The sequence below is a fragment of the Felis catus genome, chromosome B2 (genome assembly GCF_018350175.1).
Source record: "Felis catus isolate Fca126 chromosome B2, F.catus_Fca126_mat1.0, whole genome shotgun sequence".
In the NCBI taxonomy this organism is placed as follows: Eukaryota; Metazoa; Chordata; class Mammalia; order Carnivora; family Felidae; genus Felis; species Felis catus.
The window spans coordinates 50,904,283-50,932,094 of NC_058372.1; the positions used below are offsets into that span (position 1 = coordinate 50,904,283).

Below are 27,812 nucleotides of genomic sequence, written 5' to 3' on the forward strand. Positions count from 1 at the left end.
CCTTTGGCCTTAAGGGCTCTTTCAGTTCAATGCTAGACTCCAAACTCAAATGTTGCCTCCCAAAATCGAGTGAGCAGAAAACTGAACTGGAAAGTACATGCCCCTTCACCTCTTTGCCTACTTAAGGAAATACTGCAAAAACATCCCGCCAGCCAAACACCCTCCTCTGTAAGCTCAATCTGGCACCATGGTTTGTGATCTCAGTAACGCTTTGTCAATGGTTTGTTGTTTTTGTTTTTTCTTGTACATTTATTAATATTAAAGAGGTTTTATATTGAGCTCATAGTTCTAAGTGCTTTATAATACGTTAAGATATTAATGTCCACACCCTACATGGAAAGTATTATTATCCCTACTTTACAGGTGAGGAAACTAAGGCACAGAGAAATAACTTGTGCAAGGTTGCACCCAGCTATGAAGTAGGGGAGCCAGGATTTGAATCCAGACAACTTGGGAGGACCTGAACCTGTGCCCTCAACTACTATGCCACCCTGTCTCCTATACATCTGAGGAAAGATTCTATTTTAATAGTTCTATCAGTTTCAGAAACACTGTAACAATCCTTCAGTTTATCAGCTTACTTTGGGTTTGTCCTTTCCCCCTTTTCTTGTAGAGTTTCAAGAACTTCTTCTCCAGACAGGACCAACTGGACTCTCTTATTTTCATGATCAAAAGACACCAACATGTATTCCACCTATTGAAAGTAAAAGAGAGATTAACCTTCTTCCAGACTCAGGTTCAGTGTGACCTTTAGGAGAAGGCAGGAAAATCAAGGTTGGAAAGGGCCCACAGTAACTAGAGACCGTCACATCTGCTTACACTGCACACAATGAGTGTTCTTTTGCATCATATGAAAACCTGGAGAAACTCGTCAGTCAACAGTGGCACTGTTTGAGGACAAGAACTTTTTCCCTAATTATTTCTTTCTCCTGCTATTTAATATGCTAAACAAAGGTCAAGATGCCCATTTTCACAGACTGCACTTCAAAAGAAGTATTTCAAAGCTAAGATTCTGTAAATCTCAGTTACACAAAGAAGCTGCATTTTAAAATTTATTTCCTCAAATGGCTTACTGAAGGTAAGTAGTTATCTGGGCATTCTAATCATGGTAGATTAATAACCTGCCAGTGGATAAGGATAAATGGAACTGTAAGTCCCACTATTGGAGAGTTAATTCATAATCATAAACACACCAATATGGAGAGGTTATTTTAGGAGTTTCAACAATTTACTTTTGGTTTCTCATGAGTAACTTAAGACAACCTGCCCACTCTGAAACCATACAAAATTTACAGTGTAAGGTGCACTACTGCATTGATAACACCACCTGGTGGAATTCTGATAAAAATCAGGAGTTAAATACCAAAGTAGGTCTTTTCTGGGTGGAGTACAAATAGAACATGCTTTTGTTTTCCTGAAAACACATGCTTTAAATTATGATAGTATAAATAGTGAAGACTATGAATCACGATTTATGGTTGAAATAAAACATTACCTGTATATAAGTGAAAAGGTATGGAATCAGATCATACAGGCAAACACTTGAGCATACCCTCTGCACAAGATACCAAAACAGAGAAAAGGTAGGAAACTGGTGCCCACAAAGCATACTCAGTAGGCAGATGTATTTTGTTTGACTTATTAAAAAAAAAAAAAAAAAAAAAAAAAAAAAGGAAGCAACAATACATCCACTATCTCCACTATCTACCTGACATTTGACATGCAAATCCAGATTTCCAGCCTTAAAAACAAATGTCCAGGGGCACCTAGGTGGCTCAGTCGGTTAAACACTTCAACTCAGGTCTTGAGTGATCTCAGGGTTCCTGGGTCCACGCTGACAATGCGGAGCCTACTTGGGATTCTCCCTAACCGCCCCCCCCTCCCCGGGGCCCCTTTCACGCATGCATGTGTGTGCGTGTGTGTGCTCTCTCTCTCTCCGCCCCACCCCCCCAAATAAGCTCAAAAATTTTTTTTTAATTTAAAAAACAAAAAACTCCACAAATGCCCAAAAGCCCAGTATTGCCCTTTTGAAGGGCAGGGTATGAGCTCCTCTCCTCGGAGGGCCATGCTCTGGTCTGCAGTGGCCTATTCTCTTTACTTATTATGTGTACCTGCCTGGCTTTGGAAGGCATTTCAATCAGGCGCCCCATCACAACAGACACAGTAATGTTCAACTGGAGACTGTTTTGCACCTCAGCTAAGAGATATAATTATAAAGGAGGAAAGAATGTTAGTAACCATCGGAAATAGCCTAGCAGGTTTAAACAACACACTTTTGAACCAACTTTTATTAGTTGTTACTAGGGACTGAATGTGCTCCACCCAACCCCTACCAAATTCATATGTTGAAGCCCTTAATCCCCAATGGGATAGGATTAGTGCCCTTATTAAAAGAAATGGAAAAGATCACCTCTCTTGCCACCATGTGAGGACACCACAAGAAGGCAGCTATTCAGAAGCCAGGAAGAGGGCCCTCATCCCAAAATGAATCTGTCCCGACCTTTCACAGTGGACTTCCCAACTTCCAGGACCATGAGAAACAGAAGTCTGTTGTTTAAGCCACACAGTCTGTGGTGTGTGGTACAGTAGCCTGAACTAAGATAGCAGTTTTATTGATGAGTTTAAGTTCCCATTCTTGTTTTTGTATTAGAACATTTTTAGTTCAAGAAATAGGTAAGACTACTTGGCTTAGCTACATGAAACAGAAATGTGAAATCTGCACTTGTAGGATCACTCAATGTCAAATTCCTGAAAACTGTGGGCGGCAGAATCTGAAACTGCTCCCATATTTAAGCACAGGTTTTCAGATAGTTTCTCCTTCCTCATCAGCCAAGAGCTGATGGAACAGGAAACTAAGTCTCAGGATAGACACATGAAAATATCCTAAGTAAAAGACACAAATTTACCTTTAAATGAGCATAATGAGAAAGGATATGCCACGAATTTTCCTATGCAGATCCAACCTCCAAACCATCATTCAAAGTAGGCATCATCACCTATTTTACAGATGTGCTAAGATGTGCACAGAGGCTGAGTAAGCTTGCCCTAGACCACAAATGTCAGAGCAGATGTGAACCCAGCCTGCCTGGCCTCCAGGCTCAGCACACCTTGCTGCTAGGACTATAGAGGATGCCAATCTTGGTTAGTGATGAGAAGCTTTTTAAAGAATCGTTATAAGCTATATGAGGCAGGGACAGAATAGAACACTGGCTGAAAATATAAAAAATGGATTATGACTCAATTTTATGAAGTGGACCTGACATTCTACCATAGAAGCTGAAACATCACAGGTACAGTTACAGATTTAAATAGATGCCTCAGCCAATCTCTTAGGCCCAGGACAGAGCTTCTGGCTCTATGATGCCTTACTAACTCTCTCAGGAGTCTTCCTACTTCAGTACTTCCTCCTTTGATCACTGGCTGCAACACGTCTGCAAGGCATCATCTGCTATCTGGGTTATCTTCTTAACCAGATAGCATGTTTCCTGTGGGACAGATGAACAGATACTTCCTAGCTTACTGGGTTCCCATCATTTATCTATTACCAAAGTGAGTAATAACTTTTGTATCTATGATACAAGCTAAAGTAGTATAAACTCTGGTTGGTTTCCTAGGTTTGAAAAAATTGAAATCCTTAGTTTTCAAAATCACTCTGAGGCCCTAAGTTTAAAGCATGGGAATGACACTGAAGAGCAAAAAGCTCAAACTTGGTCTGAGTTTTAAATATCAGCCAAATGGATGACATTTAAAATGCTTACAAAAGAAATGCTCCTTAATTAAAAAATAATCATCCATGATCTCATTAAGTGAATGAAACAAACACATCAGAATATTTACCAAATGGGGGCGCCTGGGTGGCTCAGTCAATTAAGCATCCGACTTCAGCTCAGGTCATGATCTCACAGTTCAAGCTCACAGTTCAAGCTCCCTGTCCGGCTCTGTGCTGACAGCTCAGAACCTGCTTCAGATTCTGTGTTTCCCTCTCTCAATCTGCCCCTCCCCAGCTGGCTCGCTCTGTCTCTCTGTCTCTCAAAAATAAACATAAAAAAAAAAAAAAAAAGAACATTTACCAAATGAGAAAAAACAAACAAACAAACATACTTTTGGATAAAAATCAAAGATCAGTTAGAAGCCTGAAGAATTTTCTGAATGTTTTTCAAACTCAAATTTAGGGTGTTCTGAAGAAATCACCCCCTGTAGTGGCTTTGATTTTCCTGCGTCAGTGCTCAGAATGGTTCCTTCAGCTCCTAGTTTTATCTTTTTTAAAATCTTCCTCGAGGGGCGCCTGGGTGGCTTGGTCGGTTAAGCATCCGACTTCGGCTCAGGTCATGATCTCACGGTCTGTGAGTTCGAGCCCCGCGTTGGGCTCTGTGCTGACAGCTCAGAGCCTGGAGCCTGTTTCAGATTCTGTGTCTCCCTCTCTCTCTGCTCCTCCCCTGTTCATGCTCTGTCTCTTTCTGTCTCAAAAATAAATAAACGTTAAAATCTTCCTTGACCCACCTCAATACACTTAAGTTTATTTGTAATTCTAGATCACACAAGCAGTCAAATAATTAACTCAGTCTCTCCTAACAGCCAAACTAGAGCCAAAATGGAGTTTGGTTCAGTGAGCTAGCTGTTCAGTGATAATAAAGTCAAACAGTAAGGCAATGCTTTCCCAATGTAAAATACCTAAAGCCACAGTGACTTTATTATTATCTGGACTTTGTCCCCATCTTAAACCCTTTCTGCAAACAAAGAATGAGAGTAAAAGACAAAATCAAAGAGAAAATAACAAAACAGGATACAGAAGCCCTTCTGAATACAACAGATTCCAAGGATTAAACCATACCAGCTTCCTAACTTTGAGTAGCATCTAGGCTGTGTATTCAGAGTTACAGCAACATCTATGTACACTGCATACATACACAATTCCAAGATATTGTAAGTGGACTGCAGAGTAACTAATTCAAATTTGTGTAATCAACATATTTGGAAGTAGCAAAAATAGCCATTGGGCTCTATTCTCAGTACACAGATTACAACTCCCTAAATGTAACTTAGGGACACTGCTACTTGGTAGCAGTTATCTTTTAGTTATCTTTTTAAATGGGGGGAGACACAATAAAAATAACCAACCACTATGTAAGATGCTTATTTTACAATGTGCACTTTTTCTATACATTAAAAATTTTTTAATTTCATTGTGAAAAAGGCTAAATTTTATCCCACTAGAATAAAAGCCACTAATATCTCTGAGCTGTTGAATCAAAGACAAAGGCACATTCAAAAGACTATTGTGTAGTTTATGTGTTATATAGTGTTGCTAGGAATGACCTGAATACAATAATCCACTAGTTATTCAGTGCAGGTTTGCACAAGCACGAGGTGCTTTATGTTCATCTAAAATTAGGCCAAGAAAAGTAAAGAATCTTAATTGAGGGTGATGTAAGTTCTCAGGACAATGCTGAATATATAGTCGACCGTTAAGCGATCATGGCATCAGAGTTCAAGATAACAACAGTAACTGTTAATATAAATATATTCAAGTTTTGTAGGATTTATGTGGTCTTTAAATGACATTTACCACTAGTTTAAAATAAATCTCCTTTGTAAAAAATACTTTTGATACTCTACCATGAAGGTAAGTGTTTCAGAGAGCTTGGAATTTGAGAAAAAGCTAGACATTTTATAAAACACGAATTTTAAGATTTCTACTCCCTGGAAGTAAAAACAGTACTTAATTAGGAAAGCAATCTAGTTCTATAAGGCTCAGAAGCAGTTACAGGCAGTTCCCTATTTAGAGAGATGATACTCTAAGAAATTCTTTTGTCTCCAGCCATCCTCTTGAAATTCAAAATTCAGGGCCAGGTCCTCAACTCCACTGTTGGCTCTCTTCCAGTGGCCCAAGCAGTAGTCTTGACTCTTGCTAGAATAACCTGCTTCTGAGATGCAGTTTTCTCCTTACACTAACTCCAAAACAAGCCCACAGCCGCTTTGAGGGTTAAGGCCCCAGTTAGAGTTGATGACCAATCAGTGCCAAAACCCATGGTCTTGCTCCTCCACCCTCCCGGCTCCGCTTTGTCCTTTCACCCGCTCAACAAGGCCCAGTGTTGGGTAGGTGCTGACAATACTGTGAAGAGTCAGGCAGGCGTGGCTCCTTTTTCTCAAGCTTCCCTCCGTTGCTGCTAAAACCACAGCCAATAACACAGAAGGGTCTGGGTGAGCACTGGAGATAACCAAACAGAGCTGTGCATGTGTAATAGGAGGAGCTGATCCAGTCTAGTTCAGAAGGCTTCCTGGAGGAAAGGGACTGGCCAAAGGGGAGGGTCTATTGATGTTTCAATAACTTCCCACAGGATTCCCATGCTTTCCCCAACCACCATCCTGACTGTAGCATTATCGCCTCTCTGGCTGGTCAGAGATGCAGATAAACTGGGCCCTCCCCAAAGAGATCATGCCATGACAGTCCTTCTCTAGATTATAAGTTATTTTATTTTATTTTATTTTTTTTTATAAATTGTTTTTTTAACGCTTATTTATTTTTGAGACAGAGAGAGACAGAGCATGAACGGGGGAGGGTCAGAGAGAGGGAGACACAGAATCTGAAACAGGCTCCAGGCTCTGAGCTGTCAGCACAGAGCCCGACGCGGGGCTCGAACTCACGGACCGCGAGATCATGACCTGAGCCGAAGTCGGCCGCCTAACCGACTGAGCCACCCAGGCGCCCCGATTATAAGTTATTTTAAAGCTAGCGGCCATGCCTTCTATCCAGAAGACAGTTTTCTCACATGGCAAAATAAAAGGACCAATATTTTTGAGCACTCTCAACCATTCAGTTGGATGGCATCCAATTCCATATGATGGGTACCAGCATGATACCCAAACTTAGAGCACCCCAAGAGGTGTTAGCCACAGTGATGCTTTTTTTTTCAACCCCAGTACTTAAATGGGGAAGAGGTGAATGACAAGACCAAAAGAATAGCTGTGTTTAAGATAGTGAATAAACTTACATAAGAAATTCTTACATGAATGTAGTGAAATTTGGTATAACTCAGAATCTGGTTTTAAGGTGGACTCCCAGGTTAGACACATCTAACATTATAAATATCAAAACCAGTGTTTTATGTGGTAATGTCTGAGCATTTGGGGGGACCAGTAACTAGGAAGTAGAAACTGGAATACATGTGCTTTTATAGATTCATGTATATGGTGATGTTCTAAACTGTTGATACGTTAGAGTAAACTGCCTTATGTTCCCTAAAGAAATGTTTTAGTAGTTTAGTCTACAGTTATGTCAAATTCTTATAATATTTGATGTATTTTGACTTTCTCTCCTACTGTGAAATGTCATTTCATACCACAGAATTACACAGGGTGTACTCTAGGGAACTTTACACTTTTAGAAACCAAAATAAATGTGGCCTTGCCCTGACCTGGTCTTCTATTGCCATCCTAGATTAGGACTTAAACTGACAAGAGTAGGTTGCTTTTTATTTATAATATGTTAATCTCAATCTTAACAATGCATAACATCTGTGAATTTGCTGTATGATTAGGTGAAGTAACTTCCTTGAATCATTATCTTGGCCCACACAGAGAAAAATTCTTCACATGCCAAGATTAGTAATATGAAGTCTAAGTGAAAAAATTTAAGACTTTAAAGAAGACAAAATGGGAGCTGCTGGGAAGATTATGAGAGAGAATGACACCTTTCACTAAAAGAAAAACAAATTCACACTGTCCATTATAGTAGATAGTAAGCATACGTAGCTATTCCAATTTAGATTTAAAATAAAATTAAAAATTCAGTTCCCAAGTCCCACTGGCCACAAAGGGCTACTGGCTACCCTACTGAATAAAGCAAATATTTCTATTACTACAGAGAGTAACATTGAACCTCACTGGACTAAAACCTAAAAGAAACCTCAGTCCTGGAATTGTACATGGGCCTATTAACTCACTACATAGGAAATCCCCAAAAGTACATCTGCTCTTTCATGCTCTATTAACAGCAGGAGACATTTATTTTCTGGGCCTCTGAATTTATGTTCATCAGATTTTTTTTTAACCATACCACTACAAGCATATTTCAGTTTTAATTTTCTGATGGTTATAAAGACCACGTTAAGGCATTCCTACCTTTTTTCTGAATCAAACCTAGCAGAACCCAGCCAGTCTTCTCACACAAATTAACCTCACAAAAAGTAATTCATCAAGTAAAGTTACCAAAGGTCATGTTTCCCATGGCCACCAATTTTACACAGGCACTCGACCAAAAAAAAAAAAAAAAAAAAAAAAACCACCCACAAAAACAAACCCTAAACCTAAACTGCAGACCATTGTTCCTCAAGAAACAATACTGTAAGTATAGTTTTTTTTTTTATATACCTCAAAACATCTCTTAGATCTGTAGCTTCTGAGTTTTAAGGACAATTCCTTGGCTCTTTCCTGCAAACGTATTCCTCTGCCAGAGGAATATGGCAGGCCCACCTGGCGGGCAAGTCATGGGGGGATGGGGTGGGCAAAGGGAATGGACAACTGGGCCATGTCTGTGGAGCTTCCTGTGGTAGGTGGGCTGACATGGAGAGTCTGTGGGGCAGGGGACAGGTAGGAAGAGGGACAGGCGCTTGAAAGGAGCTGGGCATGGATAGATGTGGGAGAGGGGTGAACTTCGCAGGGCTCGGGGCTGGAGAGGTGGGTGCAACTGACCACTACACCTTCCTGTGTGTGCTCAGGCGTGACACGGGCAGTTGACCTGTGTGCCCCAGGCAGCTGGAGCCAGATGCTGAGCCAGAAAATTGGGTGAGTGTGGAGTCCCAGATGGGGTGGCCGGGAGGGGAGGGTAGGCCAGGTCAGGGATGGGCCAGGAGTGAAAACTGGGTTGACATGGGCCAGGCTGTCTGCAGGGGTCAGGGCTCCTCTGCCAGAGGAATATGTCACCACAGGGCTGACAAGAAAAAAGGTATCCTGGTCCCCATCCAGATAAAGGCTGCTTTTGATCAACTATTGCGTAGTGCTCAGTATGGGGAGGTGTGTGTCAAGAACCTCTGAGGTGGCTCCTACCACGTGTGGGCAAGCTTAGGGCTTTAGCAAGGGTCATGCTTGTTGCTGAAGAGAACATGCACCCTCCATGGTGGTGCCCAGCTCTGCCCGATGCACTCCTAGAACTGGACAATCAAGAAGACAAGTATAGGGGCGCCTGGTGGCTCAGTCGGTTAAGCATTCGACTTCGGCTCAGGTCATGATCTCGCAGTCTGTGGGTTCGAGCCCCGCATCGGGCTCTGTGCTGACAGCTCAGAGCCTGGAGCCTGCTTCCGATTCTGTGTCTCCCTCTCTCTCTGCCCCTCCCCTGCTCATGCTCTGTCTCTGTCACAAAAATAAAAACATTAAAAAAAATTTAAGAAAACAAGTATAATCTTTCAAGGTGTGTTTATAAATTCAGTGGGCTTAAATTCAAGGACTGCCAAAAAAAAAAAATAGAAGAAATTTGGAGTTTTAGTTTTTAGGAACCAGTGGTAGACTAACCCACCAAAGGGGTTAAAAAAAAAAAAATGCTTTCTAAAGAGACTGAGTGACAGCCAACTGTAAAGCAGATACATTCTACCTCCCAAGTGACTGCTGTGCTCAGGCCCATCTAGGCCCCCAGAGCCAGGGTCATGGGGGGCTGGGGAGAGCATGGATTCAACACCATATTCCACCATCACAAGAATCTGAGCACAGATGCTCTTTCATAATCACATCTCATAAAGGTAGCATCAGGGCTCCACTTCAGGAATGACACCTGGATGTTTGGGCAGATCCCTCCAAGAGAGCAATGCTAACCTCCTTAAGATCAGATTTGGAAGATGGAGACCCTTGTTAATATAGACTCCTTTCCTGCCATATTTGAAATTCCTGTTAAAGAGTAAGTCAAAGGTCCTGATTTTGGCCCAATACCTGCTGGCCTGGGCTGAGGTTGACACAGGCTGCATAACTAACAACTGAGATCAGCCTGGGTTTCATAGAAAGGGCTCATCCGCATTTGCCTTTTCACCGGGCTCCGTTGCCAGCAGAAGATTAGCTGGGAAGGCTGCAGTCATGTTACTAAACCTGCTAGCATTCATCCTGCAGACCGAGAAATTTACCAAGCATATTCAATATTACAGTTTTGAAAGAATGTTGGCATTTCACTTCTAGAAGGGAATCACTGGCCATCTGGTAACGAAAAATACTTAAACATCTGTGACTCTAAGACATTTGTATTTTTACTCAGAAACAAGAGCCTACTTCCTTCATCACCACCATCCCTACCTCTATTTTTTTCTTCTTTTTCTTTCCACCTTCAATCTCATCTTGTGTTGGAGCCCATGAAAACTGTAACAGAGAGCTTTTCCTCCTGCTCATTTGGGAGCTAGGAGTTCATGTTTTGGTGTCCATCAGTTTCTGGGAAGGAGTACATATAAAAACTGCATGTGGGGTGCCTGGGTGGCTCAGTCAGTTAAGTGTCTGACTTGATCTCAGCTCAGGACATGATCTCATGGTTTGTGAGATCAAGCCCCAAATCAGGCTGTGGCTGGCAGCTCACAATGTGCTTGGGAGTCTCTCTCTCTGTCCCTTCCTTGCTTGCACTCTCTCGTGCTCTCTCAAAGAAACTTAAAAACAAAAACAAAGCAAACACCTGCATGCAAAAGTGCCTAAACCAGAAGTATACAGCACCACTCAGATGCTACTGGCTATTGTTTTCTACCTCTTGGGCAGAGGTATATTTATTGAGGCAGAATAGGAGTCTTAGAGGGGTTTTTCAAATGCTAGTTACAAGCCTGTAATGAGCCAAAGTAGGCAGTAATCAACATCACATAAAAATTTTGAAATTGAGGGGTACTGGGGGGCTCAGTCCATTAAGCATCTGACTCTTGGTTTTGGCTCAGGTCATGATCTCACGGTTCGTGAAATTGAGCCCCACGTCAGGCTCTGCAAGGACAGTGTGCAGCCTGCTTGGGATTCTCTCCCCATCTTCTGTCTGCCCCTCCCCTACTCATGCTCTCTCTCAAAATAAAAAGGTTTTTTTTTTTCAAATCAAGAATAAAATACCAGAATGTGTCACTCATGGGAATGGAAATACCATTTCACCAACGTTTTGTTTCATTTGGCATTTGTTTCCAGTACTATTGGTCTCAGTCAAAAGTGAAAGCTCCTAGTGTAGAACGGGGCCTAATTCTGCAATCAGGCAGTCCTGGGTTCCTGCACCAAGCAGATCCAGTCATTCCCTTCCTTGAAACTTTCAAGTGGCTCCCACTGGGCTAAACGACCCAACACCCCTCACCAGGAACATTAAGGCTAGTCTTCCGACCTCTGCCTTCTTTATTTCCCACCTCCCTCCTCCCCATTGTGTTGTGGCCACACTGGCCACACTTCTTTCTCCAAAAACCAAGTCAGGACCTTGACAGCCCTTCTATTCTCTCTGCTTAGAAAGATTTTACCTCAGCCCTTCAAACAGCTAGCTTCTGAGGGTCTCAATGCCACCTTTTCGGAGAAATCTTTGCTGACCACCCACTACCACAACCTCCTTCTTGTCCCCACCCCCAAGAGGCACCAACCTGCTCACAACAGCCTTAATTTTCCCTCTTTTCTTACAAAGATTACAATTATGGACATTCGGAATGTGTTTTAGTCTCTGAGCCTTAGTTTCATCATCTGGAAAAATAGGAGGAAAAAAAAAGTCCTTTCCAGCTCTAAACGAGTAAAGGTATCCACTGCTTTTCAAATATTTGAACCAAGCCACTTTGTTGGTAGGAAAGAGCTACATCAGCAGGGGTTTCCCCACTATCTATCTGGAAGTGAAGTGTTCCTATGAAAACTTTCATAAGCAGAACTGGTGTAAGGCGAGGAGCGTTTCTGGTTTTCCAAAAATTCGCGGTAGGCCACTCACTGTTACAAAAGACCTACCTCAGTATGGTAACTTTGTTTTCACAGCAGCAAGAATTCTCTTTAGATTTCTTTCAGTTAGTGAAACACATACTAATCTAATATACGTCTTTTATAAGAGAAACACCGTCATGCAAAGTTTCAGAAGGTGAGGGATAACTGTACCTGTTTTTGTTAATTGAAAGAAATCTGAAGGAGATTTTCTGCCTTTACAAAAAGGCAAAGGGTCACCTGGTGGCTCAGTCGGGTAAGCGTCTGACTCTTGATTTCAGCTCCTCAGGTCAAGATCTCACAGCTCTGCACTGATACTGTGGGATCTGCTTGGGATTCTCTCTCTGCCCCTCCCCTCTCATGCTCTCCCTCTCTCTCAAAATAATTAAAAAAAAAAAAAAAAGGTGAAAACAACATCCCCGCAGTGAGCCCTTATACCAGAGAGCACCTGGAGCAGCTAGAGGGCCCCGCCAGGCCCCTTCCCTGGGAGCCACACCCAGCGTGTCAGCCTCTAGTCACCATAGCTCTAAACTGGGTCAGTGAGCATCTGGGCTCGATCTCAATTTATTCTGGCCACCCATTAGCAAGATATGTCCTAAGGTATCAAAAAAGTCTAAAAGAGGTTATTTGGGGGTCTGGGAATGCTAAAAAATTCTTCCATATAAATAACAGTAATTGCTTCTTCACTTTACACAATTTTGGGTTAGAAAAGATTTCAGAGGGATGCCCTTTCGGAGAGTGGGGGGAAAGCTGTATTTCTACCAAATTTTTCTAGAAACTCTTAGTATATGACCATCCATTGTTCTTTCACTGGTGCAAATACATTACTTACTCGGTGTTGCCAGGAAGGTAATTTTATTCAAATGCATTGTCTTGTTTCCCAAAGCTTACTCCTTTCAAGCACATGATCTCTTAAACATTTTTATGTATATTATCTTTCTAAAATTGATTACAACCTCTTCTGCCATCACAATAGGAAGATCCTAAACACACTGTCACTTTTTATTAAGGCTTTGGAATTCATTAGCTATTTTATTTCTCTAACTAGAATTACAGCAGAGGAAGATCCTTAGAGGAACACCGGGCTGCCGTGTCTAGATATGCTTTTCACAGCTGCTCTCTGAATTGCTTTCTCTTGCTTCTGCCTCAATTGATTTGTATGTAGCTCATCCTAAACTAAGAAACCAGATGCCAAGCTTGCAGCAACTGTGTATAAAGTGAGTGCTCTCTGGGTAAAGGCTTAAGACACTTCTAGGAGTAAAATGCATAAACTTTGTACTTAGAAGCCTTTTGTTAACTTCCTAGTCCTCTCTGTATTTGAGTACTAAAGCCCACAGAGCAGGACCCCTAGATACAACTTAATACAGAAATGGCAGCCTTGGGGGCCAAGAAGAGAGGACCACCATCCTTAGCACAGGAAGCACTACTGAAAGTGTGTTAGATAAAAAGGTACCTTCCAGGGCACCGGGGTGGCTCAGTCATATAAGCATCTGACTTTGGGTCAGGTCATGATCTCACGATTCGTGGGTTCAAGCCCTGCATTGGGCTTGCTGCTGTCAGTGCAGAGCTTGCTTCAGATCCTCTGTTCCTCTCCTTTCTAACCCTCCCCCCATTCACACGGTTCTCGCTCTCTCTCAAAAATAAAGAAAGATTAAAAAAAAAAAAAAAAAGTACCTCCAGGGCGCCTGGGTGGCTCAGTCGTTTAAGTGTCTGACATCGGCTCAGGTCATTATCTTGCAGTTCTGTGAGTTCGAGCCCCATGTCAGCCTCTGTGCTGACAGCTCAGAGCCTGCAGCCTGCTTCAGATTCTGTGTCTCTCTTTCTCTCTCTCTCTCTGCCCCTCCTCAGCTTGCACTCTGTCTCTCTCTCAAAAATAAACACTAGAAAACATTAAAAAAAAAAAAAAAACTACCTTCCAAATACCCGACTTATGTAAATATGTGAACATTTCCAGCGGGAAATGAAGGAAGCACTCCCAAATAACCTCCTTAGGTTTGTCTGAGGTTTAAAGTTCTCAGAGTATATCCTTTCAAACAAAAACTTTTTTAAAAATAAAAAATGTTAACTTTCTAAGGATTGAAGGTCACTAACTCTTGAAAACACTTCAGACAAGTGCCAGTCAACTTTTACAGGTACTTTAAGATCTTTATGATCTCTCCAGAGCATTAAAATATGTGAAGCCCTGTGTATTGAGCCCATGACCCCTGCAGGTAATCCAAATGGGGCAGAGTCACAGCCTAGATTCTTACTAGCTTCCAAGAAAAGGGTCAGGAAGTCTCTTGCCTAAGGGTTTTAACTCTGCTAAATCAACATCCAGTTAAAAAAAAAAAAAAAAAAAAGGCACTAACCAAATCCAATGGACTAAAAAAAGGACCTCGGGGGAAGGGAGACAAGACCAGTGGGTCTGTGTGAACATTTATGTAATTAGGAACATCTGGTTTGGGGTTCTTTCGTAATCTTACTCTGGAAACTACTACCGTATCTCAAATTCTGACCATGACAGACACAAAAAAACCTAAGCATAAGGAAACTTTCAGAAGAGTGTCCAACAAAGTACAACTGTAGCCACATACACTCTCCAAGGATATACCAATCCAGATAACCAAGTTTTCTGAATACCTATCAACATGTATCTAAAATGAGTTCTTTTGGCCAGAAGTCTGAGACTTAATGTTTCCCCAACTTCTTAAACAATGTCTGAGAACACCAACCTTTAAGTGGAGATTCAGGATCATCATTCTAATATACTCAATCCATTACAATCATTCTAAATATACTACTCCAGAGACAACTTAATAGCCACAAAGGTATTACTTAAGTGATACCCAAACTCACATGCCATCCAGTTCAACTGAAATAGTTCAATTCTGTTTCTTGCTAAAATTATAATCAAGATTTCAAGGACCCTATGAACTGTGAAGATATCCATGGGCTTTGTGCCATTTATTTTGGCCAGAAACCAATTTTTGTTTTTCCCCCCAAGTTCTTAATATGTTTCAGATAGGCTGTTGCCAAAGCCTCCAGTTCCTGCCTAACCAGCAAATCCAGTGGCTTCCTTTCAGTTATCCTTCCACACCTCTCAAAAGCCTGCGAGCCCTCTTCCTGCACACAGTAGTCTTACTACCCCTCACACCGTTCCCTCTCAGGATCCCACACTTTATCCCTGTCCCTTAAAATGTGTATCCATCATGGGGCGCTGGGGTGGCTCAGTCAGTTAAGTGTCCGACTTAAGCTCAGGTCATGATCTCACGGTAAGTTGGAGCCCCGCGTGGGGCTCTGTGCTGACAGCTCAGAGCCTGGAGCCTGCTTCAGATTCTGTGTCTCCCTCTCTCTCTGCCCCTTCCCCGTTCATGCTCGGTCTCTTTCAAAAATAAACATTAAAAAAATGTGTATTTTTTTTAATGTGTATCCATCAGGGTTCTGAGGTGCTGCCAATGTTTCCTCTCCCTGGTCTATCTTGCTCTCCACTTTGGTTTTAACCACCATCTTTAGGCCTGTGGACTTACAGTAGGCCTGGACTCACAATACTAGGTCTCCTGACATGGCCTACTAGCAAGGACCTTCAACAGACTGAACCCAACCCACCTTTCTAGCCTCAACTTCTAGCCATTCCCTTTCCTCTGCTTTGGTCCTGTGTTACAGCAGTACTCTCTCAACTTCAGGCACCTCCATAATCTCACATTTGCACATGCCCTTTCCTTGCCTTTCTCCTTCTCCCTTTGAGTTCCACCAGAAGGTTCACTCCCCATCCCTAAGAACCCCAGGATCTCTAGATATACGGCAAACTCCTCCTCTCCTCCCTCCCCCTTGTTCACCCACCTTCCACTCGAGTTCAAAAGCAGAGAGCTTTTGATTTCTCTCTTCAACCCCATGACCTAACACAGGAAGCCCTTGATATATAGGAAGTACACACCAAATACTTAATTTAAAAATTATCCAGGGGCGCCTGGGTGGCTCAGTCGGTTAAGCATCTAACTTCAGCTCAGGTCATGATACTGCGGTTCGTAGGTTCCAGCCCTGCATTGGGTTCTGTGCTGACAACTCATAACTTGGGGCTTGCTTCAGATTCTGTGTCTCCCTCCCTCTCTCTCTGTCCCTCCCCCACTTGCACTCTCTCTCAAAAATGAACATTAAAAATTTTTTTAAAAAATTATCCATCATGTGGAACTAGACTGTATTACACTAAGCCAAATAGATTAGTCAGAGAAAGACAAATATCATATGATTGCACTCATATGTGGAATTTAAGAAACAAAAATAGATGAACATAGGGAAGGAAGGAAAGTAAGATAAGAACAGAGGAAGGCAAACCATAAGAGACTAAATACAGAGAACAAACTAAGGGTTGCTGGAGGGGAGGTGGTTGGGGGGATGGGCTAAATGGGTGATGGGCATTAGGAGGGCACTTGTTGGGATGAACACTGGGTGTTATAAATAAGTGATGAATCACTGGGTTCTACTCCTGAAACCATTACTCCACTCTATGTTAACTAACTTGAATTTAAATAAATTAAAAAAATTATCCATCATGGAAATATAGCCTTTAGCGTTTTGCCGTAAGTAAATAAAACCTAAGTATCAGCTTTTCTGAGGAAAACATTTTTGCAATACCATCGTGCTTTTAACAGAAAAGTTGTGGGGCGCCTGAGTGGCTCAGCTGGTTGAGTGTCCATCCAGATCTTGATTTTCGGCTCAGGTCACGATCTCAGGGTCATGGGATCCAACCCTGCATCAGGCTCTGCCCTGAGTATGGAGCCTGCTTAAGATTTTGTATCTCTTTCCGCCACTCTCCCTTGCTTGCACTCACTCTTAAATTAAAAAAAGTTGTGAGGCTCAAATAGGCTCACCTAAGACGTTAAAAACAAATTTCTAGAAACCTAATATCTATGACTATATAATTAGATTATTTTGTCAGTAGCCAGTGAAGTACTTTATCTTAGATGAATGCTAAAACCCAAAAGGTGACAGGGTAAGGAAATAAATTCTACCACTTCTTGTACACATTTCCTGATTTTTGTAAGTTGTATGGAATTTAAAGTATTCTGAAACAAACTGTTAAAAGATACAATTAGAAACTACACACACACACACACACACACACACACACACACACACACATAGGTCAACATGAAATTCAAAACCAAATGATACGACTTTTTTTTATTAGTCTTACAGATGAGGAATTTGTGGTCTAAAGAACTTAAGTTCTATACCTAATATCACACAGTTATTTGGAGGAAGATTCAAGGCTTAGACTTGCATCTTCAAATTAAAGTCCATTCATAAAATGTATGCAAACTTTTAAAATGACTGTATTTTCAACAAATACCCAGTTATAGGATGAGAACAGTGATGCGAAATGATCCAATAAAAGATTACCAGGCATGCAAAGAAGCAGTGAAGCATATTCAGAATGAAAAGAATTAAAACTTAACCTTGAATAGCAAAGATGAAAGTATTAGCAAAGACACTAAAACAGTTATTAATTACAACTGTATCCCACATGTTCAAAAATGAGGTTAGAATATAAGATAAATATGCAAAAATCAATTTTATTTCAATATATTAGCAATCAATAATCAGAAATTGAAACTTAATAGCATTTACAATAGGAAAAAAATATGAAACCATGATAAACCTAACAAAAGATATGCAAGACTTGTACATTAAGAATGACGAAATACTGGGGCGCCTGGGTGGCTCAGGTTAAGCCTTCAACTCTTGATTTTGGCTCAGGTCCTGAGATCAAGCTCCGCACGGACAGTGCGGGAGCCTACTTGGGATTCTCTCTCCTGCTGTCTGCCCCTCCCCCACTCCTCTCCCCCCCCCCCCCCCCCGCAAATAAACTTAAAAAAAAAAAAAACCTATAAAACACTGATGAGAGAAATTAAAGCTGTACTTGTTCTTGGGTCAGAAGACTCATTATGGTTAAAATGTCAATTCTTCCCAAACTGATCTATGGATTCAATCCAATTGCAGTCAAAACCCCAGGAGGGTTTGTTTGTTTTTGGTAGAAATTGCCAAACTGGTTCTAAAATTCATGTAGAAGTTCAAAGGGCTCAGAAGAGTCAAACCAAACTTTGCTGGAAAAGAACAAAGCTGGAGAGCTAACACTGCCTGATCTCACAATGTATTATAAAGCTACAGCAATAAAAAGAGTGTAGTACAGGCATAAAGATAGACATATAGATCAAATACAAAGAATCCAGAAATAAAACCACACACACAGACAACTGGTATCAGACAAGCCACAAAGGCCATATACCTCTGGCAGTGGAGAAAGGATAGTCTTTTCAACAAATTGTGCTGGGGCAACCAAAAGCAACAATCCATACCTTATACCACAGACAAAAGTAATTCAAAATGGGTCGTAAACCTAAATGTAAAGCCTAAGATTATAAAACTTCTAGAAGAAAATAAGGGAGCAAACTTTTGTGATCTTGGATTAAGGAAAGATTTCTTAGATACCACACCAAAAGTATAAAAGAACAAGTGGACAAACTGGACTTCATTAAAATGAACAACTTCTCTGTTCTTCAAAAGACACCATTTGAGGCAATGAAAACAGACTGGGAGAACACATGTGCAATGTCTATTATCTGGGAAGAATTACATCCAAAATATATAAAGAATTCTCAAATTCGGTAGCAAGAGAACAACTCAGGGGGCACCTGAGTGGCTCAGTCGATTAAGCGTCCAGCTTCGGCTCAGGTCATGATCTCACAGTTCATGAGTTCGAGTCCCTCATCGGGTTCTGTGCAGCTCAGACCCTGGAGCCTGTTTCAGGTTCTGTGTCTCCCTCTCTCTCTCTGCCCCTCCCTGTTCACAGTCTCTCTCTTTCTCTCAAAAATAAACATTAAAAAGAAAATGTTTTTAAAGTTTTATAGTTTCCTTAAAAAGTTAAACACATCACTCCTAGGGAATAATCAAGGTAGATAAAAGCATTAAGTACAAAGACATAATGTTCATATAAATTTTGTTTGTAAAAGCTAAAAATTGGATACAATCCAAACAGTGGATAAACAAATCATAGTATATCCATGCGATGGAATACTACTCAGCAATGAAAGGGATGAACTACTTATACATGCAGCAAAAGGAATGAACCTCAAAATATATATGCAGCTTAAAAAGCCATACCAAAAAAGTACATGCTATAGGGTTTCCTAGATATAAAACTCTTAGGAAATGCAAATTCTACTATGGTGATAGAAAGGAGATCATTGGTTGCCTGTGAAGTGGGGAGGAAAGGGGGGTATTACAAAGGGGCACAAGAACATTTTTAGAATGATGGATGTTATTGTGATTGTAGTGATAGTTTTGCAGGTGTATACCTATATCAAAACTTATCAAACTGTACATTTTAAATATGTGCAGTTTGATGTATATCAGTTCATCTAAATAAAGGTGTTGAAATGTTTTTAAAAACCCACCTAACTTGGTTCAATCATGAACGAACAGAGATTAGCAAGCTTATTAGAATACGCTCCCATCCAATACCAGCAGCACCCGTAATGCCCCAAATACAGTTTTCTAAATTTACCAACACATTCAGATGCCTGGAGTATATAAAATGTTCAGAAGCACAAATCCATTTTTTCCTTGATTTCACCACTGTGCTTTAGACATATGAATAAATGCTGTAAAACAATGTACACAGTGACAGCAGAGACAGAAAGATAAAACAACTTGGGTTTATAGGTCACAAAACACTCAATGACCTATGTAAAAAACCTGAATCTTGACAATGACTATCAAGAAATAGTTGTGCTCAATATCTAATTCTACTAAGTCAGTGTCTAGTAATGTATTTTTAAGACAATTTAGATTGTTAAAAGCAATTTAGAAATACTATGATTACCATCAATACCATCAAAAATAAGCTAATGAAATATATATCTGAATAAACAAATGTAAGTTTGTTAGTTTAAAAATAAACCCTACATACAGGGATTACCTCATTCCCCAATGACTATGCCTATTTTTTTTCTTCAAGTTTGTATTTAAATTCCAGCTAGTTACCATACAGTGTATTCTTAGTTTTAGTTGTAGAATTTAGGGATTCATCACTTACATACAATACCCAGTGCTCATCACAATTGCCCTAATAGCCATCACCTATTGATCCACCCCCTGTCCACCTCCCCTCCAGTAACCCTCAGTTTGTTCTCTATAGCTGAGAATCAGTTTGACCATGAGTATTTAGATGAGATATAGCAGACATTTTAAAACTTCCAAGTAGGGGCACCTGGGTAGCTCAGTTGGTTAAGTGACTGGCTCTTGATCTGCGCTCAGGTCATGATCTCACTGTTGTGTCACTCTGCACTGACAGCATGGAGCCTGCCTCCAATTCTCTCTTCTTTCTCCCTCTCTCTGCCCCTCTGCCACTCATGCTCTTGCTCACACACTCTCATTCAAACATTTAAAAAAAAAATCTTCCAAGTAAATATTTTAAGTTACCATTTATGAGTCTTTGTTTAGTAAGTTAGGCACTTCCTTGTACACCATTTCATCAACATTATCCTATTTAATCTTAATAACCCTATGAGGTATTATCATCCCTATTTTATAGATAATAAAACTGAGGTTGAGATTAAGCAATTTGTCCAAGCTTCACATTCATTTACACTCAAATGGCTGCTTTTATCCATTCTAGATTTATAGCTCAAGGTTATGTTACTTTTCTTACAGGATCATAAGCTTATTAATCAGCAAGCTATGCATTTTCTAAATAGTCGTTTAAGCATTCTTACCCTACACAAGCAAATTTGTAGTTCAAAGTCAATGGATGACCTATCAGCACTGAATATACCCCACCCCAGTTTTACTGGCTTTATGCAAAGAACACACTCAAGTATTAAAGGCATATTATATTTTCCTAAGATCACATGAACTTTTCTGCAAACTACGGGACAATTACCTTCTTAACTTTGACAGCCACTACACTGGGTTAAAAAAAATTAGAAAAATTAAACGTTTGCTTTCAAATGTTGTTTCCTGACACCTTTACAACCTGTAGTGTGAACTGTGTAAAAGGAGATTTGATGAAATCTCATACATCGTAAATAATCCGAAACCTGGTATAACGTGTTTAAGAAATGGACCTGGAGTCAGACAGATTTCAACTCTGATAATGCCTCTGCCATTATTAAGTAGCAGAAAGGCCAGGAAGGTAACTAACATGAGAGTGATTAGGAAAAAATGAAAAGTTGTATTTAGTGCCACGTTTGCAGCATACATTTCCTAAGTTGGTCTTTTAATGAGTACACTCTGGTTATAAACAAAAACTGTACCTGAAAAGTTGTGTGTCAGCTGTGAAAAGGGAAGGGCTTTCTTTTTTGTATACATAGAATGCTTAGCAGGCAGGAGAGCACCCAGGAACATCCATCTTACCTCTCCCCCAAAGCCCCCATCCTGGGGCAAAATGAAGTGTTTTCCTGGTACCCAGGAGTTAGAACATCTATCTCCTACAGAAACAGAATAAATGGTGGCTAGGGTTAGGACCGGTTAAACCAAAGGTGAAACATGCATCTGTAAGCTGATCTGGGAATCTACTCATGTACAACGTTGTCACAGGAGAATACTTTGGAGTTCCAAAAAGCCAGCATACACACACCTTTACAGTACGACCCATTTTTATCCCAGCGGCTGGTGGCAGCCTTCTCCTTTCCTCAACAGCCTGAAGATTATCTACCTCCAGGTGAATTTCAAAGAATAACATTCTGGTTTAAAATTATGTACGTTGCTTTTTAAAAATCTTATTCAAATTATACTCAAACTATAGAAGTTAGAAGGGAGATTCCAACCCTGTCATTTTCCAAAAGAGGAAACTGAGGCTCACCATCACACAGGCAGTTTGGCAGGCCTTGGACTACAACATAAGGAAACTACAACTCCAGGGTTCCTTCTGATAAACACTGTCAGGTGTAAATACTGTCATAGTAACTAGGGCTGAGCATTTCCGAGCGGCAGGGTCTCCTTCTAACCAGTTTGAAGGCTTTTTTTTTTTTTTTTTTTGGGAGGGGGTGGGGTGGAGAAGAGGACTTATGAGTACACCACCAAAACTTCCCAGTAAGAGCAGTAATTTGGTATCACACCAACACAGTCCAAATATCACATCTCAAACACCATTTTCTGTCTGGCAAGGCCATCCTTCATCTCCAGGGCCATACCACCCACCACACCCTTCTCTACTTTTATCTGCCCAGCCTGTTTCTGTTAATTCCCAAGGCTTCTGCATACAAACAGGCTTGCTTGCTGTCTGACCCTGCCTGCAGACTTCACTTGGTGGATGTGGTCTGTGAGTCCCTCTGAGCAAGGAATACTGCTAACACTGGAGTGGATGACTGCTCTCCTGCTCTTTTTCCTCACCAAGGAAGCCTCCTGTGATAAATAGGACAGTATGGTTTTCAAACTCCTTAAGTGGCCACCATACTAAGAAATAATTTACATGTGAGTCAATACATACCTGCTCAACATGCTCTCAAATAACCCAAAAGTTTGACCTAATACTGTTTGTGGTAATTGGTACTCTTCATCTTATTCCATTTCTTTTTTTTTTTTTAAGTTCTGAAGAGAAGAAAACAAATCTAGGGAAATCCAAATTTATTTCTCAAACCACTAATGGATCGTGACCTGCATGTAATAGTAACGTTTTGGGGCGCCTGGGTGGTAAGTTAAGCGTCCGACTTTGGCTCAGGTCGTGATCTCACAGTTCCTGAGTTCAAGCCCTGCATCAGGCTCTGTGCTGACAGCTTGGAGCCTGGAGCCTAGAGCCTGCTTCAGACTGTGTGTCTCCCTCTCTCTCAGTCACTCCCCAGCTGGCATTCTGTCGTGCTCTCTCTCAAAAATAAACATTAAAAAAAAATTTTTTTTTAAGTAGTAACGTTCTGTAACGTAAATGAGTAATTGCTTTGACATGATACTAGAAGGAAGCATCAGCAAATATTTAGGCATGAGACTCCTCCCCGCCCCCGTTCAAAACATCACCTTCTCTATCTGCCCAAACAGAGATACCACAATGGAGAATTCGTGCCTGCAATACCACAGGTCAAGGATGTAAGAGAGAACCAACTTCAGGGAACTAAGGTTTCACTTACGTGCCATTTCAGGAGAAGAGTGCGGTCCCCCCCCCCCCCCTTAACCATCTGGGCAGTCTTCACAATCTCACTTCTTCTCCTTACATCAGGCTGCCTATTTCTAACTTGATTGTCAAAACCTGAGGGTAGGAATTTTACTCTTCCTAAAAACCCTATACTCTGCCCAGACACATGATTGAAGCAGAATTTTCAAGGGGGCTGGAGAATAGAGGATAGATCGTAAAATGCCCACAATATACAAATGAACATGTATAATATCAGATGCTGTGAAGAAACAAAGAACTTCAGAATAAAACTGAAGAATTACCAGCAAACACAATCTTGTACACTCCTTTTCTGTCCCAAGTATGACAAACCCCTTCTAGTAGAAATGTGAATGACTGATCATTATACTTTTCTAACTTAAAACAGCACAATTCCTTCAACTGTAAAAAAGCAGAATTATCTTCCAATCTTAGAAACAGACAAACTAGTTTTGCAAGGAGACACAGAGATTCTGCATTGGCGTACCAGCACCTTGACGCTCAGGTCAAGAGTAATAACATGGACTAAAGATAAGCTTACACCTAAGCAAGCCATGGAAGACAGATGGCAAAAACAGACGCACTTTTCAAAAAAAGCATTTAATTATTTGAATTGTATCTACATGCGACTTTCAAAAACGGAAGGGAGAGCGCAAAACGCTTTGGCAGAAAAAAAAACTAAATCCAAAGGGGCAATGCTTTCCAGATCTTTCCCATAAACGATGGTTCAACACACTGAGAATACAAAAACATTTCACCTCTAGGCAGAACACATGTTGAAGCATTGATTTGTAAAGTTTAGACATTGGATCCAGGCCACGGAAAACCACTAACAAATCCCAACTGTGAAGCTTCAAGAATTCCCATTTAGAATTAAACAGGACAAGGAAGTTTCCTTCCCTTTAGGAAAACCGAGCCTTAATTTCTACAGAGGTGGTGCAGCAGAAGAGGGAGGAGGGTGAAGAGGGTGCGAGGTGACTGATGAGAAGTTAGGAGGTTTAAAACGTAATCTGCATGAGATGGGGCAGAAGCGAACATCCTTAAAACCTGACTCCTAGCAGCAATGGGCCTTCTAGGACAACTTTGTGCCTCTCTCACTGATCACAAAAACCCATTTTTACACGGGGCGGTAGATCTCGAAACGCGGCCGGCACATGTATCAGACTGAGAACTCCTAGAAGCACCAAATGTCACACCTGCTCAAGCTCGCGCCCTCCCAGCGCCTACCCCGTTTTTTTGAATAAAGGGGGAAACCCGTTAAGAATGAATGAATGGGATGGAGAAGTCTGGTGAGAAGGCTCAGGCAGGGCCCCACACCCCGGACGCGCGCCAGGCGAGGGCAGGGACAGCTCGTCCGAGGACCCTAGAGGCACACCGGATGACACGGACCACCGTGGGGCCCCGGGGCGCGCCTCGCAGAACAAAGGAGGCGCGGGGTGGCCTGACAGGGGCGCCAGGCGGGGGCGGAGGCCGTGGGCGCTCACCTCGTCGCCCCACTTGAGCACGTCCTTGTGCCGGTCCTTGACGGCGTGGTAGATGTGCAGGAACTGGAGGATCCCGTGCCGCCGCACGTGGTCGGCGTGGCGCTTGGTCTCCTCCCAGCTCAGCGGCGAGCCCTGGGACAGCAGCCCCATGGCTGCGCCCTCCTCCTTCTCGGGGCTGACGGCTGCCGCTCGCTCGGGGCGCTGGGCGCGAGACGGACACTCAGCTGCCCGCACAAGACGCCGGAGGCAGCAGCTGCTCCGCCCCGCGGGGGCGCCCTCGTGCCGCAGCCGGCGGAGAGAGGGAGGGTCCACTCCTCTCCCGCTCCCCCGCGCGGGTCCTTGCCGCCCAGGTGACCGACTCAGGGGTCCGGCGCACCGCACGGGCACAGAGGCAGAGAGCAGGAGGGCAGACTGGGCGGCTCTCGGCCAGGCGGCCTCGCCAGCTCCGGCTCCCGCCCCGCTCCTGCTCCCAGGCGGTGGCGACAGACCCCACCGCCGCGGTGCGGCAGCGGCTCCCGCTTCTCTTTGCCAGTGTCGTGCACTGGCTTCTTCCTACTTGTGACCAAGACCTGCGCCGCCACCGAGCATGCCCAGTCTTCCTATCTGCTCGCTCGCCGCTCCGAGGCGCGATCCGTAGCTCCGGATTTTATAGACTACGGGCGAGGGGCGGGGAAAGAAGGCGGTGCAGAAGAGGAAGCGTGGCCAAGCGCCCAAAGAAACCCTGAGGAGGCTGAGGAGGAGGCGTGCGCAGGCGTGGTTGGGGCGGAGTCGAAGGGGAGGAGCTCACCGGGGGCCGGGAGAGTGAGATTCGCCCCTCTAAGCCAAGGAAATGTGTGGAAACTCGATTTCTCTAATCCAAAGAGATAAACTTTGTGTTGGAGAAGAAATGTGATCATTTGAATTAATGAACAACACTCTATATTCTCTGTAAGGTGAGAAAAGCCCTCACACTTATAAAAAAACAGGTGAGGGCACCCAGGTATGGTAATGACTCTGTAGCTTGGTAGTCAGATAAAACACCTGTTCAATTCTCGTTTCCACTATTTACTGACTGTGGGACCTTGGGCAAGTTATTTCTACACCCGTGTAAACTTATATTAATTCTATCTTTTATGTTGTAAGAGTGTGCACGATGCAGACGTGCATAGAGTTGATGACCAATACATTACCTGGTTATTAAGAGAAATACAAGCTTGTGTATTTATACCATATGTATATATATGACAAGTATTTCTGTATTCTGTAATTATTTGACCTATATTCTTTGCACAGACACCATTCATTGCAACAGAAGGGACTTTGTCAACATCTACAGATGGATTTATTGAAGGAATCTTCTCCAAAAGCATATCCCTCATCCAAACCTAATATTCATGACTAAAATGATGTTCATGTGAGCTTACAAAAGAGTAGAGGATTTTAGAAGCAGCTGGGGTTGACCCTATCCTGGTGGGAAAGAGAAGGAAGGCGGTATCTCAGCCCCAAGTTATTGTTCAATAAATATGTGTTGACAGAGTGCTGATGTGTCAGCGAGGGAGAACGTGACAGCAACTAGATCACACACATGAGGCCAAAAGTGTATTCCATGAACTACAAAGTTAACATTTCTTAAGCACTTATTAACTAACTGCTGAGAGGCTATATGACAGAAGTCCCTTCTCCCACACCCTTCCTATTGGATGTGCCCCTCTTAGGGCTTGGGGACATGGAAACCCAAGGTTTGGTTATAATGCTACAGTGGAGTGTGTGTATGTGTGTGGGGTGTGGAAGGGTGTGCGTTTGTGGGGGTGTTTGAAGCTCAGGAGAGGTTTCAATCCCCAGCACACAGCAAGGATAAAAACCAAGCTTCATTCTAATTTGTTCACAGCCAACTCAACCTCAGCTGCTGCTGCATCTACTCTTCTGTGTACCCTCTGCACCAACTTCACCAGGCTTGTTTGGTCCTGGCTTTCCACTGACTTTTCTGCTTGGAAATCTCCACCTGACACATTCCTGTTTATCTGCTCAGTCCCAGTTATTCCTCTCCTTAATTTGGTTGCATTTGTACATGCCTCTAGTTCTACATTATGATAGAATAATTTTAAAAGTATCTCTACACTGACTTCCTCTGGGATAGAGTTAATTTATGCCTTTCATATCTTCGATTCTAGAAAAGTGCTTCCTATGTATCTTACTTCCTAAGGAAGGCAGGTAGTGTGGGGATCTAGGAGAGCAGTGTTGCTCATGTTTCACATGCAAGTGAGACATCTAAAAGATCATTTTTTATTCTCAAAATCTAGCATTTGCATGGGCCTGCATTGTTCAATACAATAGCCATCAACTACATGTGGCTACCCAGCATCTGAGGAATGGCTAATTTGACTGTAAAACTAATTTTAGCTTTATTTTAATCCACTGAAATATACATTTCAAGCTTGAAATTCCATTTGGTTACTGGAAAACTTTTACATAAATTTGGAGCAGGTTGGGAATATGAATTTACTTTTTTGCCTGTTAATTTTATAAAATGGAAATACAGATTTCCATTGAAATCTTAGTGGCCTAAGAGACCTACTGTGAGTGTAATACACATACCAGATTCAAAGACCGTACAAAAATAAGCATGTAGACACCTCATTAATAATTTTATATCAATTACATGTTGCCCTAACAGTATTTTGGATATGTTAAGATACAGTATGTGCTTAAATTAATTCACCTGTTTCTTTTCCGTTTTTAAAGATGGTTAATGGGAAATTTAAGATTATCTTTGTGACTCGCATTCCATGTAATTGAAACAGCACAGGTGGAGACATTTACGCTTTGCAAAGCACACACTCTTCTCCTACACCTGCTGCATTTCCTCATAATGCCTGAAGCGGGACTCTTGGGAGAGTGTCAGTTTCATTTTAATGAACAAACAGGTGTGGGGGGGGGGTTCAGTAAGAGATTTAAGTTCAAGTCTAGCCAAAATTCTAGATAGCACTGCATGTAGTGAGAGGGCTGTAATTTGAGTCACTCAGTCCCAGGTTCCGGGTGACACAGAAGGGGGCCTCTCTTATTCGAATTCTAAACCAGCACCCCCGAGAGCCCCTGGGTTCAGGACAATCCCAAATGGGGTGCAGCATGATGGTACTATTTGGCAGTTATGTCAAATGTAAACTGTGGCCGCCACAGTGCCTTAATCAATTGCTGTTACAAGGAGAAAAAATCCCTAGCACAGATCAACGGAATTACAGTCAACAGTCAATCCCCTCTATTTAACAGTGTTTTTCATTTTTAGGTTTACTTCTTCGGTACTTCTACGAGTAGGTTTTCAGCGACTAGCCCCAGACAGATCGTTCAGGGCT

The 27,812-nt window shown here is 42.1% G+C and overlaps 1 protein-coding gene across 1 annotated transcript in view; it reads right to left on the reverse strand.

The window, feature by feature from the left end:
- Positions 1–25,085, reverse strand: part of GCLC (glutamate-cysteine ligase catalytic subunit) — a 49,962-nt gene extending 24,877 nt beyond the window's left edge. Inside the window, exons 1-2 of the mRNA XM_023254063.2 lie at positions 24,484–25,085; positions 582–694 (exon numbers count right to left, since the gene is read on the reverse strand). Of these exons, the coding sequence (XP_023109831.2) occupies positions 582–694; positions 24,484–24,633 (263 nt within the window). The 5' untranslated portion in view covers positions 24,634–25,085. The remainder of the gene's footprint in view (positions 1–581; positions 695–24,483) is intronic.
- Between the last annotated feature and the right edge of the window lie 2,727 nt (positions 25,086–27,812).